Source organism: Sebastes umbrosus, chromosome 13 (assembly GCF_015220745.1).
Source record: "Sebastes umbrosus isolate fSebUmb1 chromosome 13, fSebUmb1.pri, whole genome shotgun sequence".
Classification (NCBI taxonomy): Eukaryota; Metazoa; Chordata; class Actinopteri; order Perciformes; family Sebastidae; genus Sebastes; species Sebastes umbrosus.
The window spans coordinates 1195431-1212735 of NC_051281.1; the positions used below are offsets into that span (position 1 = coordinate 1195431).

At 38.3% G+C, this 17305-nt stretch overlaps 1 protein-coding gene across 1 annotated transcript in view; it reads left to right on the forward strand.

Annotated features, from left to right (window-relative positions):
* pdia5 (protein disulfide isomerase family A, member 5) overlaps positions 1-17305 on the forward strand; it is an 80653-nt gene that overhangs the window by 2353 nt on the left and 60995 nt on the right. The window contains exons 2-3 of the mRNA XM_037790773.1: positions 3355-3514; positions 15660-15786. Of these exons, the coding sequence (XP_037646701.1) occupies positions 3422-3514; positions 15660-15786 (220 nt within the window). The 5' untranslated portion in view covers positions 3355-3421. The remainder of the gene's footprint in view (positions 1-3354; positions 3515-15659; positions 15787-17305) is intronic.

Genomic DNA, 17305 nt, shown 5'->3' on the forward strand with positions numbered 1-17305 from the left:
TGCTGTGGAGCACATCTCTTAGATCTAATAAACCACATTCTTCTAGGAGGTCGATTTGATAATAAAGCTAATTAAGAGACATTCAATCACGAGCCAATTAACTAATTACCCTCTTGTGTAATTAATTGTCTCGGCTGTATTGTGCTGATAAAAACTAAACTGTGTAGACTAATAATACTCACACACTCACACATCACTGCTGTCTAAATCAGCTATTCTCAACCACTGGGCCGCGGCCCTCTGGTGGGCCTCAGAGAGCCATATAGTGGGCCGCGAAGGTGCTGCCAAATGGTTAGATTAACCGCTATTCTGTATTTCAGAGGTTATAGTGGGCTCACTTTTAAAGCTAGAGTAAAGATACTGACATAAAACCTGATGAATCCATCGGTACCAACCATGTCATACTAGCTTGTCGGGAAGGAGGTTAAATAATGCTCCAAAATTATGCTAAATTTTGGTGAGGAAAAAACTGCCATGGCCATTTTCAAAGGGGTCCCTTGTCCCAAAAAAAAAGTCTGAAAAATGTCAAAATAAATGTCGGAAAAAAGTCTGAAAAATGTCCGAAAAAAATGTCCGAAAAACAATGTCGGAAAAAAAAGTTCCAAGAAAGTCTGAAAAAAGTCTGAAAAAAAGTCCCGAAAAAGTCCAAAAAATTTCTGAAATTTAAAAAAGAAAGAAAATCTGAAAAAATGTCCAAAAAGTCCCAAAATGTCAGAAAGAAAGTCTAAAAAATTTCCCAAAAAAAGTCTAAAAATTTCCCAAAAAAGTCTGAAAAATGTAGAAAAAAAAAATTCTGAAAAAAGTCTGAAAAATGTCCGAAAAAAGATTTCCCGAAAAAAAAGTTCCAAGAAAGTCTGAAAAAAGTCTGAAAAAAAGTCTGAAAAAATGTCCTGAAAAAAGTCCAAAAAATGTCTGAAATTTAAAATAGAAAAGAAAATCTGAAAATGTCCTAAAAAGGCTCCAAAATGTCAAAAAAAGTCTGAAAAATGTCCCGAAAAAAATCTGAAAAAAGTCTGAAAAAATGTCCCAAACAAATCTAAAAAATGTAAAAAAAAAATTCTGAAAAAAGTCTGAAAAATGTCCCGAAAAAAAAAGTTCCAAGAAAGTCTGAAAAAAGTCCAAAAAATGTCTGAAATTTAAAATAGAATAAAATCTGAATTTTTTTTCCAAAAAAGTCCCAAAATGTCAGAAAGAAAGTCTAAGAAATTTCCCCAAAAAAGTCTAAAAAATGTCCCAAAAAAGTCTAAAAAATGTAAAAAAAAAAAAAAAAGTCTGAAAAATGTCCCGAAAAATAAGTTCCAAGAAAGTCTGAAAAAAGTCTGAAAAAAAGTCTGAAAAGAAAATCTGAAAAAATGTCCTAAAAAGGCTCCAAAATGTCCAAAAAAAAGTCTGAAAAATGTCCCGAAAAAAGTCTGAAAAATGTCTGAAATTTAAAATAGAAAAGAAAATCTGAAAATGTCCTAAAAAGGCTCCAAAATGTCAAAAAAAGTCTGAAAAATGTCCCGAAAAAATTCTGAAAAAAGTCTAAAAAAATTCCCAAAAAAAGTCTAAAAAATGTAAAAAAAAAAAAAGTCTGAAAAAAGTCTGAAAAATGTCCCGAAAAAAAAGTTCCAAGAAAGTCTGAAAAATGTAAAAAAAAAAAAAAGTTCCAAGAAAGTCTGAAAAATGTAAAAAAAAAAAAAAGTCTGAAAAAAGTCTGAAAAATGTCCCGAAAAATAAGTTCCAAGAAAGTCTGAAAAAAGTCTGAAAAAAAGTCTGAAAAGAAAATCTGAAAAAATGTCCTAAAAAGGCTCCAAAATGTCCAAAAAAAGTCTGAAAAATGTCCCGAAAAAAGTCTGAAAAATGTCCGAAAAAAAATGTCCGAAAAAAAGTTCCAAGAAAGTCTGAAAAAATTCTGAAAAAAGTCTGAAAAAAGTCTGAAAAAATGTCTGAAATTTAAAAAAGAAAAGAAATCTGAATTTCTTTTTCCAAAAAAGTCCCAAAATGTCCGAAAAAAAATTCTGAAAAATGTCAAAACAAATTTATGAAAAATGTCGGAAAAAAGGCTCCAAAATGTCCAAAAAAAGTCTGAAAAATGTCCCGAAAAAATTCTGAAAAAATTCTGAAAAAATGTCCCAAAAAAAATTCAAAAAAATGTCTGAAATTTAAAAAAGAAAAAAAAAAACTGAATTTTTTTTTCCAAAAAAGTCCCAAAATGTCAGAAAGAAAGTCTGAAAAATGTCAAAACAAATGTCTGAAAAATGTCCAAAAAAGTCTAAAAAATGTAAAAAAAAACAAAGTCTGAAAAAAGTCTGAAAAATGTCCCGAAAAAAAAGTTCCAAGAAAGTCTTAAAAAAGTCTGAAAAAAAGTCTGAAAAAAGTCTGAAAAAAAGTCTGAAAAAATGTCCCGAAAAAAGTCCAAAAAATGTCTGAAATTTAAAAAAAGAAAAGAAAATCTGAAAAAAAAATCTATCCTAAAAAGGCTCCAAAATGTAAAAAATAAGTCTGAAAAATGTCCGAAAAAAAATGTCTGAAAAAAAGTTCCCAAAAAAAGTTCCAAAAAAGTCCCAAAATGTCCGAAAAAAAATTCTGAAAAATGTCAAAAAAAAATTCTGAAAAATGTCCGAAAAAAAAGTTCCAAGAAAGTCTGAAAAAATGTCTGGAAAAAAATGTCCCGAAAAAAGTCCAAAAAATGTTTGAAATTTAAAAAAGAAAAAAAAATCTGAAAAAATGTCCAAAAAAAATCTGAAAAAATGTCCCAAAATATTTTCAAAAGTTTTCCAAAAAATGTCTGAAAAAAAGTTTTGAAAAAGTACATAAAAAATGTCTGAAAGAACGGCAGAAGAAAAGTCCGATACTGGTATCATATGAAACTATAAAACCTGATGAATCCATCGGTACCAACCACTAGCTGGTCATGAAGGAGGTTAAATAACGCTCCAAATTTACGCTAAATTATGGCGAGGAAAAACAGCATGGCCATTTTCAAAGGGGTCCCTTGACCTCTGACCTCCAGATCAGTGAACCCATGGTTTCTATGGGTACCCACGAGTCTCCCCTTTACAGACATATATGTCACAGATGCAGTCACACAAAATCAAGCAGTTTTTGAAGGCAGTCAAAGTGTGTAGTGAGGAAATATGACCCTGAATACGTTGGATTCATAATGGCAGGCAGTGATGGGTGAGGGTGAGCTGAATATCTATGTGGGTCATTACACCTGACGGTGGCATTACACATTATTTCATAGCTCATTTATTTGGGAAGGTGGTCTGGTGTTATATATCTGCTGTTATATACCTAATCTGTGGTTATACAGTATATGTGTGGGCCTGCTGAGCATTCCCTCTATAATAAACTACATTTCCCATGAAGCCTTGTGCCAGCGCCCCTGTGGATCCGTGGAAAAGCGTTCTGCGCATCCAGACGTGGCAACGGCATCATGGCGTCGTGGAGCCGCCGCGGGAGGATGAGAGGAGAGAACATGATGAACATGAAGAACATGGTGAACATGGAGGTCCTGGTGCTGCTGCTAGTGAGTCAACCCAACCGAACCGAGCCAAACCTGTCTGTCTGTGTGTCCGGTACCGGTACCGGCCGGGTTCTGTCACATTCCCGCGCTGTGTTGATGTCCGTTGAGGAGTTAAACACCCGACTGTTGACGGTTAGAGGACGGTTGGTGGACGGTTAGTTGACGGTTGGTGGACGGTTAGTTGACGGTTGGTGGACGGTTAGTTGACGGTTGGTGGACGGTTGGAGTCCCCGGTGTGTGTCGGTGCAGCAGGAGGTGAAGTTAACAGACTGACTGAACTTAAAGCTCCGGTTGAACGGTAGTAGTGATGATATAACCACCGGGTTAATGAAGGTAGCTGCTCACACGGTACCGGTTAGTGGTTACCGGTACCGGGAGAGAGAGAGAGAGACCCAACTACCGAGCAGAGAGGAACCAGATAACTCTCCTGGTTCTCCCGGTTCTCCTGGGTCTCCTCTACCTTCTAGAGGTTTCTCTGTTTACTTTCAGTCATGCTTCAGTGGAACTAAAAGTTCACAACTTTGTGACTTTGTGGCCTCTTTCTCTCTCTGGTGGGTGTGAGCTAGCTGCTGTAGCTATATACCTGCTGTTATCTGGTGTTATATACCTGCTGTTATCTGGTGGTATAGATCTGCTGTTATCTGGTGTTATATACCTGCTGTTATCTGGTGTTATATACCTGCTGTTATCTGGTGGTATAGATCTGCTGTTATCTGGTGTTATATACCTGCTGTTATCTGGTGGTATAGATCTGCTGTTATCTGGTGTTATAGATCTGCTGTTATCTGGTGGTATAGATCTGCTGTTATCTGGTGGTATAGATCTGCTGTTATCTGGTGGTATAGATCTGCTGTTATCTGGTGTTATAGATCTGCTGTTATCTGGTGGTATAGATCTGCTGTTATCTGGTGGTATAGATCTGCTGTTATCTGGTGGTATAGATCTGCTGTTATCTGGTGGTATAGATCTGCTGTTATCTGGTGGTATAGATCTGCTGTTATCTGGTGGTATAGATCTGCTGTTAGCTGGTGTTATAGATCTGCTGTTATCTGGTGGTATAGATCTGCTGTTATCTGGTGGTATAGATCTGCTGTTATCTGGTGGTATAGATCTGCTGTTAATCTGGTGTTATAGATCTGCTGTTATCTGGTGGTATAGATCTGCTGTTATCTGGTGGTATAGATCTGCTGTTATCTGGTGGTATAGATCTGCTGTTAGCTGGTGTTATAGATCTGCTGTTATCTGGTGGGTAATAGATCTGCTGTTATCGTGGTGGTATAGATCTGCTGTTATCTGGTGGTATAGATCTGCTGTTATCTGGTGGTATAGATCTGCTGTTATCTGGTGTTATAGATCTGCTGTTATCTGGTGGTATAGATCTGCTGTTATCTGGTGGTATAGATCTGCTGTTATCTGGTGTTATAGATCTGCTGTTATCTGGTGGTATATACCTGCTGTTATCTGGTGGTATAGATCTTGCTGTTATCTGGTGGTTATAGATCTGCTTCTGGTGTTATCTGGTGGTATAGATCTGCTGTTATCTGGTGGTATAGATCTGCTGTTATCTGGTGGTATAGATCTGCTGTTATCTGGTGGTATAGATCTGCTGTTAGCTGGTGTTATAGATCTGCTGTTATCTGGTGGTATAGATCTGCTGTTATCTGGTGGTATAGATCTGCTGTTATCTGGTGGTATAGATCTGCTGTTATCTGGTGTTATAGATCTGCTGTTAATCTGGTGGTATAGATCTGCTGTTATCTGGTGGTATAGATCTGCTGTTATCTGGTGGTATAGATCTGCTGTTATCTGGTGGTATAGATCTGCTGTTATCTGGTGGTATATATCTGTTATATATCTGTAGCTATATATCTGTGGTTATATATCTGTTGGTATGCATTATACCTGTGGTTATAAATCTGTAGCTATATATCTGTGGTTATACAGAATATCTGTAGATATATATCTGTGGTTATATATATGTTGTTACATATCTGTGGTTATACAGTATATCTGTAGCTATATAGCTGTGGTTATATATCTGTGGTTATATATCTGTTGGTATGCATTATACCTGTGGTTATAAATCTGTTGTTACATATCTGTTGGTATATATCTGTGGTTATATATCTGTTGGTATGCATTACACCTGTGGTTATATATCTGTAGCCATATATCTTTTGATATATGGCTACAGATATATAACAACAAATACCAACATATATATAACCATAGTTATATACTGTACCACCAGATATATAACAGGTGATATATAGCTACAGATATATAACAACAAATACCAACAGATATATACCCACAGATATATATCTGTGGGTATATATCTGTAGCTATACAGTATTTCTGTGGTTATATTTCTGTGGTTATATATCTGGAGCTATATAACTGTTGTTATATATCTGTGGTTATATAGCTGTAGCTATATATCTGGAGCTATATAACTGTTGTTATATATCTGTGGTTATATATCTGTAGTTATAGTATATATCTGTGGTTATATATCTGTAACTACTTTATATATCTGTGGTTATATGTCTGTAGTTACAGGGTATTTCTGTTATATATCTGTGGTTATATGTTTGTAGTTACAGGGTATTTCTGTTACATATCTGAGGTTATATATCTGTAGTTACAGGGTATTTCTGTTATATATCTGTGGTTATATATCTATAACTATATATCTGTGGTTATATGTCTGTAGCTACAGTATATATCTGTGGTTATATGTCTGTAGTTACAGGGTATTTCTGTTATATATCTGTGGTTATATGTCTGTAGTTACAGGGTATTTCTGTTATATATCTGTGGTTATATGTCTGTAGCTACAGTGTATTATCTGTGGTTATATGTCTGTAGTTACAGGGTATTTCTGTTATATATCTGTGGTTATATATCTGTAGCTACAGTATATATCTATGGTTATATGTCTGTAGTTACAGGGTATTTCTGTTATATATCTGTGGTTATATGTCTGTAGTTACAGGGTATTTCTGTTATATATCTGTGGTTATATATCTGTAGCTACAGTATATATCTGTGGTTATATGTCTGTAGTTACAGGGTATTTCTATTACATATCTGAGGTTATATATCTGTAGTTACTGGGTATTTCTGTTATATATCTGTGGTTATATATCTGTAACTATATATCTGTGGTTATATATCTGTAACTATATATCTGTGGTTATATATCTGTAGCTACAGTATATATCTATGGTTATATGTCTGTAGTTACAGGGTATTTCTGTTACATATCTGAGGTTATATATCTGTAGTTACAGGGTATTTCTGTTATATATCTGTGGTTATATATCTGTAACTATATATCTGTGGTTATATATCTGTAGCTACAGTATATATCTATGGTTATATGTCTGTAGTTACAGGGTATTTCTGTTATATCTGTGGTTATATGTCTGTAGTTACAGTATATATCTGTGGTTATATATCTGTATAACAGGAGTGCCCTTTGGAGTGCAGTAGTCATGTGACTGTAAGAAGTGATTTAGTTTAGGCAGCATAAACTAGCTAATCTCCACTCAGTGAAAAATGTTGTCACGTGTAAATATGGTTTTAGAGTGGAGCTGCATTTTATCACCTATTAATCTAATCTAATCTAATCTAATCTAATCTAATGTTTACAGTGGTGAAGAAGTATTCAGATCCTTCACTTAAAGCTGCAGTAGGCAGAATATTTTTGGAATCATTGGGCAAACATCCCATAATAACCTTTCAGCATATTGTAATTCAAGAGTTCTGAGAGAAAACGAGACTTCTGCTCCTCCTCATGGCTCTGTTTGCTTTAAAGAATGTAGCCAGTGACGGGAGACTTTGACCAATCACAGGTCATTTCAGAGAGAGAGAGCGTTCCTATTGGCTGTGCTCCAGCTGGTGGGCGGGGCTTGGTATTTCCTCAATTTGATCTCAACATGGCTGTCACATACTTTCTCATTTTACAGCTACTATAAGATGATTCTGACAACATGTGAGGAGAATCACTATCCGCATGCTTTATTCTTTTAATCTTTTTAATTTGTTATATATAAGTATGTAATAATAATAATAATAATCCCAAAATAGCCCACAACATTATTTAATTATTCATATTTAACATTAATTATTATTCTCAAATAACAAAATATTATTTTTGCTTGATAAATTACTTAAAGGGCTATGTAAGTTTATGGTTATTATTATTATTATTATTATTATTTATTTTAATTTTATTTGCAAACACATAAGACATCATCGAATTTGATTATTTTACAGGTTTATACGACGGACCTCCTAAAGAGGAAAAAAAAGAAAATTAAGCTAACATATTTTAGGAAAATATAATACAAAATAAATGGCAAGAAAATGCAAACAAAATAAGCAGAAACACTAACCAATCAGTAGACAATAAAAATAAATAAATGCATGAAGAATAAAAAAAAAAATAGAAATAATTAGACATCATGAATGTGAAGTGATGACAATTTTCTTTTAAAATTCCTTTAAAAGGATACCGATCTCTTTGTAACGTGTACTTCCATAATATCTGTACACCATGATAGTACTGACTGTGTTTCGTTTAGACTATCTAAGTGTGAGGTCCATTTATGTGGCTATTCCTGGAGCTTTCGACCGCATCCGTCAGCCTTCTTCCTTAGAAGAGTGTTTCAGGTTCACATGTAAGTGCTTTACATAGTGATGAGGACAAGTTTAAAGTAATGGCATCATGCACTCAGCTGCCAATTTATTAGCTTCACTTATAAACGAATGCAGTCTAATGCAGCAGCAGTCTAATGCAGTAAATCCTACCTTCATGTAGACAGGTAGGTGTACCTAATAAACTGGCAACAGACCTTTTCCTGTTCGGGTTCCTGTTGCACAGCTGGCTTTGTAAACACGGGTGGAGCTGGGTGTGTTTATGAGTACAGTACACTGTGTATGATAATGACACTGTTTGATATGTTGGCACCGTGCCTCAACTCCCAGGATATGAAATCAAACTGACTGTATTAAAGAGCTGGCGGGGCGCCGTGGTAGATCACCTGGTAGCTCGCCTGGTAGCTCGCCTGGTAGCTCAGCTGGTAGCTCGCCTGGTAGCTCATCTGGTAGCTCAGCTGGTAGCTCACCTGGTAGCTCAGCTGGTAGCTCACCTGGTAGCTCAGCTGGTAGCTCGCCTGGTAGCTCGCCTGGTAGCTCGCCTGGTAGCTCAGCTGGTAGCTCAGCTGGTAGCTCGCCTGGTAGCTCATCTGGTAGCTCGCCTGGTAGCTCATCTGGTAGCTCACCTGGTAGCTCAGCTGGTAGCTCACCTGGTAGCTCAGCTGGTAGCTCGCCTGGTAGCTCAGCTGGTAGCTCAGCTGGTAGCTTGCCTGGTAGCTCAGCTGGTAGCTCAGCTGGTAGCTCAGCTGGTAGCTTGCCTGGTAGCTCAGCTGGTAGCTCAGCTGGTAGCTTAGCTGGTAGCTTGCCTGGTAGCTCAGCTGGTAGCTCAGCTGGTAGCTCGCCTGGTAGCTCAGCTGGTAGCAGTTAAAACGCTGTTATTTGCAGTTATTTCCAAACGTAGCACAGCTAACGTTGAGTCAGCTCGTGCTAACATTCACATTATTCATAACCTTATTGATTAGCTTACTGTGGTAACCTACGTCACTATCGCAGTACATATTGAAGTATGGTGATAGTATTGAATCAGGAGATAGGCGTATCGTCCCAGCCCTGCTAAATATCTGATTAATAGAATAAATAAATCTGACGAGACATTCAAATTTTTGGTCGGTACCATATTAAAGATAATCAGTCTCCTCCTACCAGCAGCGGTGTGGTGGCGTGTTAGCAGGCCTCTCTTCATCCTCTGACGTCCATCGCGCATAGCTGAAATACGATAGTTGCTAAAGCTGCTAATTGATCGTTCCTCTGCTCATTAAGAGCTCTAAATCAGCGCTGTGTGTGTGTTATCAGATGCTGCGTACAGTAGCGTCCTGTACAATCAGCCGCACCACACACACACCTGACGGGCTCATTAGCCCGACGAAGCTCAAGGCTTGACAAACACCGGTGTGATTTGTGCTGATTCAGCACTGCCCCGAGAACTGGATGGCTATTTTTTTTAAAGCAGATTAATCACACCAGATGGAGGGTGTGGGCTGGTAGGCAGGGGCTGGGCACCTGCTGCTCAGTTAGTTAGCGCCACATTTATTTACAGCGACGTGACGAGACGTACCTTTACGGCACATAAGATGTATAAACGCACTAATGGATTTAGTCTGAGTTTGTCCTGCAGTGACTCATGTTATCACGTGCGTGGTCGTGGTATGATCGATGATGATGAAAGAGGGTTTTTTTTGTTGAGAGGTCACACTTGGTTGGTGCCAGTTGACATTTAAGCTGTTGTCTCACTGTGACCGCTGTCACAGAGAGCTGGCAGCGTCTGTGGTATTTGATCAGAGCCCAGGTTACAGCACTGTGGATTTGACAGGGTGGTTTTAATGTTGTGAGCCTGACTAGTATATGATATGATATTAGCTTATCACAGATATATCAGTATCCATGCATAGACCCAGTTTAGTATGCACACACAGGCTAAAACTAATGCAGTCTAATACAATAATGCTGCATTGAATCCTACTGTCATAAAGGTACTAATCTTAGAGATAGAATAGGAGTAGAACCCTGCTCAAATAAACATAGCAGGATGGTCGGAGCAGCAGACATTTTTCTGTGTAGCGCTGTCATTGAGACTGTTGTAGCAGGCTAACTTCCCTGTAACCGACTTGCGGCAAGTCGCCCACTCACTCATGGCGGCGTGACATGTAAAACAACAGCGTCGGCGCGTAGTGTGCGTGCGTGTAGTCCCGCCATGCCGGCCGTTTCTTTTACAAGTAAGTAAGTAAGTAAGTAAGAAAGAAAGTATGAATTGGTCTTAACAGACGTTGATCTGGCTCTGTGACTCCGCAGCCAGCTTAGCAGTGAAGCAACACACTTTACGGCCCCTCTGATGTGTGTTGTTGTCACCATAACAACTAACAACAATCGCCATCTTCTTTTGTACTATTCAAATGACCACGACAAACCATTTACGGACAAAGCTGAGATCCGATCCGGCACATCCGATCACAAAAGATGAGTGTAACCACGACCAAAGTGCACCGATTGTTTGTTAGTTTTTCCTTAATCCATAGAAACAGACATCATAATATCACTAAGTGAATCCAGAATATAGTGAATCCATTTGGTACCTCCACTCCATTGTGACCCATTGTGCAGGTTTGATGAATTACAAGATCTTTAAGTGGAGCACAATATACAATGAGGCCCCAGAGCTGCAGCCTATAAATAGCTTTCAATGTGAGGATTTAAAATATCTATAGTCGTTATCAGTGAGAAACATGCACTCAATAAGGGGTGGTTATTTTTCAAAAGACTTCATATGTCCTGTGCACAAAGTTATGAGTCCTGTCGTCTCCTTAAGAGAGGAAAAAGTTTCTAAAAATCCATGTGATGATGTGAACTGAACTATGGAGCGATAACTAGACAAGTGTTTTGATTATGACTGATGTGATCTGATAAAACGGAGTCTGTCATCACATTTATCGTTCAAGGCGAGCCGCCTCAGAGAGGAAGGGAGCACCAACACTTTGAGATAATTCAGAGACCGTCCGATTCTCATCACAGCTATTTTTATTATCATTTAATGTTTTATAACGTCCGCCCTTCATTCATGTTTTCTATTTTAGCTGCCTGTGCGTTTTCCTCATTGTAATAAAGCTCAAAGCTTAAACCGTCAGCAGTGCGGTAACGCTGCTCCTGAATGGGCCTGTCATTCACCACTGTCTAGTTATTTCTATTATTGTATGTTTGTCACTAAAAGATGACGCTTCAGCTGGTAGAAGAATCACACTGTATTATCAGCAGCGTTGGCTTGACGACAGCGTCGGAGGTGTGTAGGTATGATCCGGTATTTCATGCTGCAGGAAGTGCTTAATAGAAATGTGACAGTTTGCATATTAACATAGCTGAGTAATTACCGGTGGTTGTTTTCAGATTCATGCATGACCAGTCTGTCTGTTTAAAACACTATCAAGACTGTGACGCTAGAAGACTTTATTTATCTCTCCCAGGGCATGGTTTGTGCAGAAACAGCATTTTACAAAAATAAATCAGCTCTTTAGCAAAGCAGATCTTTATCTGTGTTAAACTAAATAACCCCGTGATGAAAATGCTTTCATTAGGATGAAGACTAAACGTCTTCTTCAGTCACTTTGTTGGCCACAAAACACAAATTAGGACCATAGAAGAATCTGTCCATGGAGTATCAAACACTTACTGCCTGAAAGGTAAAGGAGGCTCTGTATTGTTGTATGCATGTTGGCTTTACAACTGTTATAATGCATTCCAAAGGCGAGTCAGAGATGCACCAAAATAGTGCCGGATACAGTCATTATTGATTTATTGGAGTAATAAGTATTCTTTGGAACACACTGAACATAGATGGATCAGTAGTAGACAAGTGGATTATACTGCTGGAGTGTTTGAGATGGCTTTAAGCTTGTGGGTGGGGAGTATTTGATACTCGAAATATTCTCATTAAACATCCTCAGAGAAACAGACTATGCTTACATATCTAGCCCAGAATGAGGTCGCGTTTACAATGTTAATGAATGTAATTGTTAGGGCTGTCAGTTTTTTATCTGTTCAAAATGAACCTTAAAGGGAGATTAGTCAAGTATTTAATCCTCTTATCAACATGGGAGTGGACAAATATGCTGCTTTATGTAAATATATGTATATATTTATTATTGTAAATCAATGAACAACATAAAACAATGACAGATATTGATCCAGAAACCCTCACAGGTACTGCATTTAGCATAAAACAATATGCTCCAATCATAACATGGCAAACTGCAGCCCAACAGGCAACAACAGCTGTCAGTGTGTCAGTGTGCTGACTTGACTATGACTTGCCCCAAACTGCATGTGATGATCATAAAGTGGGCATGTCTGTAAAGGGGAGACTCGTGGGTACCCATAGAACCCATTTACATCCACTGATCTGGAGGTCAGAGGTCAAGGGACCCCTTTGAAAATGGACATGACAGTTAGGAGTGTTATTTAACCTCCTTCATGACCAGCTAGTCTGACATGGTTGGTATCGATGGATTCATCAGGTTTTATAGTTTACTATGATGCCAGGATCTTCACTCTAACTTTAAAACTGAGCTGTTGCAACCTAAAAATCACATGTTGCGTTAATGCGTTAAAGAAGTTAGTGGTGTTAAAATAAATTTGCGTTGACGCGCTAACTAAGTAGTTTTTGTCACATAACTTCCGTACTTAAGTTACGGCACTTCTGGTGTTATTTTCACTTCTGGTGATCTATTTCCTAAACCTGACTAATACGTTTTATTGTGAAAAGACTGGAGCCGAAATTAATTAATTGCTGGACATTTGTAGGAAAACGCATGAAAAAAATCCGTTGCTGAATGTCGTGCTGAGCATCACGGAAAAAAAGGAAATTCGTGTCTATGTACACGAATCAAATAAATTCAATTTGTGACAATTTCACAAATGGCCTTGGGACTGTGTTTGAATACCTACACAATGAGCGAATAATCAAATATTCCAGTTAAGCCCGACATCTTTCATATAAAGGTATTGAAACACAAACAACATCATTTAGTTGATATTGTGAATCCATGTTTTAGCTCCATGATGCAACAACTAAAATATTATACCTCATTATATATTTTCAGTGTTATATGCCATAGGCACCATGTCAGGGTGGATAGGTGTTAGCTCTTTAGCTCGTCATTGTTTGTACCAGAAGGACGATTTGTAGTAAATGTTTCATTGTTTATGGAGACGGTGAGACAGCATTAAACAATCCTGCTCAGTTTGCCTCATTTTAATCCTCCGAGGCATCACATCTCCTACCTCACTTTAGATAAACGAGACAGCCTGACATCTCTCTGGCTCCTCGCTCTCATAACCGCTAAGTGGCCACCTTTGCAGACAGGAAGTGTCACCTCGCCACCGCCCAGCCAGCCTCTAATTAGCCCACAACCAATACTGACACCGCTCGTGTTTATCTTGTCAACCTAATCGGACTCATTCGCACTGATTTCAAGTGACAAAATATAAACAGATCTACACAAATAACACTTAGAAAGACTGATAATATATATAGTATATACTGTATACGTCTATTCATCCCCTTTGGCTCCTTTGTGTTAATTCAGATATTTACTGATGTGCACGGTGTAGTGTTCCCGTCAGCCCGGCCTCAGAAGAGCACCCGGTTGGGAATTAAAATTAGAAAATGAGCCTGACAGGTGCTTGTTTTCATTCCAGGTGATATCCGTCATCAGGCCGGATCCGCTGAGCGAGCAGCAAACCGTGTTCGGTGTCTAATTTAGTTCCACGTCGGCAGAAAGGAAGAGCTTTTTTAATGAATGGTGATGGAGCCACGGAGACGATTTAAAATGCACGGAATTAACTTCATATGGCTTCAGCGTAATCAGTCTTGTTTTTTTATAGTCGTCTTTGATTAAAGTGCAAGCCTCTCAATACGGGCTTTGTTTCCTATATTAGGTGTTTCACACCATTAGCCCAACTAGCAGTGAAAGTCGAAGGAGCCATTCCGACTAATGAAGCAGATGTACCCACCTGTTGTTTACTCTGAAGACACCTTTAGTACAGGTTTATACTGGAAGCTACATCCTGTCTTGTTTGTGCCGTCGTAGTTGGAAAGAAATCAGTAACTAGATGAATGTTGAAGCTCTCTCGTATATCTTTCTACTGTTGGTTTATCACATTAAAGTGATGTGACAATAGCTCTCTGATCCAGAGTGCTATGGACTGCTGCAGTGTTGCCTCTCTGCATCAAACTCATTTCACTTAAACTGATTTATTGCCCACATTACTTGTGACATTTTAATTTTATAACCAGTCTTAAAAGTCCAAACCCTGGCAGTGGCCCCTGAAGGGTTATTACAACCAACCGTATACATTTGTGAGGCAGAATAAACAGTTTACTGAACATTTCTAACAGAAATGTGGCAAAAATATGTAAAACTGGTCCTCCTGTGGATGGCGCTAGAGTAAAGTTCATAGTGTAAATAGAAACAGGTTAAAGTCTGGGGAGCAGGAATGTGTCATTTCATTGCAGTCTGCACATTAGATTTTCATTTTTTCTTGTTTTTCATGTATTAGGGTCTTTATAGGTAAAAACAAATAATTACAGAGCCGGGGGAGCTGGGTAATAATCCCAGAAAAAACTCAGAGATTAAAGTCATAAATTTATGATAAAAAAACTTGGATATTATCCAATATTAAAGTGGTGAAATTACGATAAAAAAAATAAAAAAAATTGTGAGATTATAAAATTGTAAATTTACAAGAAAAAAATTATATTTTGAGATTAAAGTGGCAAATTTACAAAAAAAAGTCACAAATTTGAGAGATTATAAAGTCGTAAATTTATGACAAAAAATGATATTCTCTGAGATTAAAGTGGTAAATTTATGAGAAAGAAAATCATAAATTTGAGAAATTATAAAATTGCAAATTTACGATAAAAAAACTCACAAATTTGGGAGATTATTGAATCCTAAATTCGCGAGAAAAAAATACATTGATATTCTCTGAGTTTAAAGTGGCAAATTCACGTGAAGAAACTCAGAATTTCTGTGATTCAAGTCGTAAATTAACGAGGAAAAAAACTTGGATATTCTCCGACTTTAAAGTGGCAAATTTAAAACAAAAACTCACAAATTTGTGAGTTTTTAAAGTTGGAAATTTTCAAGAAAGAACTGGTATTCTCTGAGAAAAACCAAGATGGCGACGGCCAAAATGCCAAACTCGAGGCTTCAAAATCGTCGTCTACAAACCAATGGGTGATATCACAGTGACTACTTCCACTTCTTATATACAGTCTTTGGTATCTCAGTAATCCTGTTGACAAACAGAAAACATGACCTGCGTGGTGGAGGTAACATAATAGACTTAAAATTAATTTAGAATTTTATCAAGAAGTATGTGATCAAAGTATATGAATCTGACCAGATATCCAATGCCAGCTTTTGATTCTTTACCTCTTTCATCACACACATGATTTACTCTTTGTGTTTGTGTTTGTGTGATTGTTCAGGTATGGCTGCTGCCGGTGCTGGAGGCGGTGAAGGTGTCTCCGCTCATAGAGAAGGTCAGCGACCACAAAGACTTCAAGAAGATGCTCCGGACCAGAACCAACGTTCTGGTGGTCTACACCAAGACAGGTTAGAGAAGACATCCTCTCATAATATATATACCTGGTTTCAGGGGATGATATCAGGAAGTTGTGGGGTGACGGGATGATCTCCGTGGTCTCTCTCAGTAATGAACTTAGAGCCACTTATCTGATAGAATCAGAGAGTAGTCGTTAAAGAGGAAATAAAACACTTGATGCAGTCAAACAGAGTTATAAAGCAGCGTTTTCCTCCTCCCATTAGGGAACCCTTAATGCACCCCAGTAGATTTTAATTCCATTTTCATTTGCATATTTTTCTGAGCAGGAGAGGAATGCACTCAGCAGGCTGGTAGATGGAGCTGCTTGATATTACTAATTTCTTCCATTTAAAAGACCCTCGTCTGCCTCAGTGAGCATGCAGAGCAGTGGACTCTCAGAGAGCCCTGCAGACTTATTTGTTTTATAATTCATCAGCCTCCGTTAGGTCACTGGATGAGGCCTCCACGTATCGAGCAGTAGATGTAATAGTCAATCAAAGGTTCCGCGCTGGTTTAACGTCCTCCTCGCCAACCGGTTATCTGACCAGTTCTATTCATTCTCACTCTATAATGAACCATTATTACCCACCAGCCTCTGACCCTGGTGAGTCTTGCTCTGGTTAGTGCTCATCCAACATTAACAGTGAGTTTATTAGAGCATCCCCGAGCCTCTATCTGCTCCATACATGGTAATAAAGTGATTTCCAGATGTTTCTGTCAGCGACCCGGTGCGAGGCGCGAACCCTGAGGAGTCATGTCAGCTCCCCCCTAAATCTAAATATAGCGTTGGCCCTGCAGCGCTGAGAGGAATCGCTCTCTTTATGCAGTAAATAAAACACATTTGGGTTTCGGGGGGGAGAATAAAAATGATGTGTTACACGAGGACTAGAATATTACACCATGTTTACTTTACTCGCAGGAATCTGCTTTGCTGCCATATCTGATGAAAATCAGTAATATTACTGTGCTGTGTTGTTGTAGCTGGGTTCAGTTTATTACACACTTTCCTCACACAGAAAGCAAACTGCACAGCTCAGCCATATCTCCTCTCTGACACGCTACGTTGTGCAACTCTCCAGAGGTCATGAACTCTCCAGAGGTCATGAACTCTCTGTGTCGTCCATGAATGAGTTCAGAATCTGGTAGGAAGCAGCAGGTACAAACTGGGGCTGTGCTGACTTGACTATGACTTGCCCCAAACTGCATGTGATTATCATAAAGTGGGCATGTCTGTAAAGGGGAGACTCGTGGGTACCCATAGAACCCATTTACATTCACTGATCTGGAGGTCAGAGGTCAAGGGACCCCTTTTGAAAATGGACATGACAGTTTTTCCTCGCCAAAATTTAGTGTAAGTTTGGAGCGTTATTTAACCTCCTTTGTGACCAGCTAGTATGACATGGTTGGTATCGATAGATTCATAGTTTCAGATGATACCAGTATCGGACTTTTCTTCTGCCTTTCTTTTGGACATTTTCAGGGCTTTCTTCAGGCTTTTTTTTTTTTTTACTTTTCTGGACATTTTTCTTC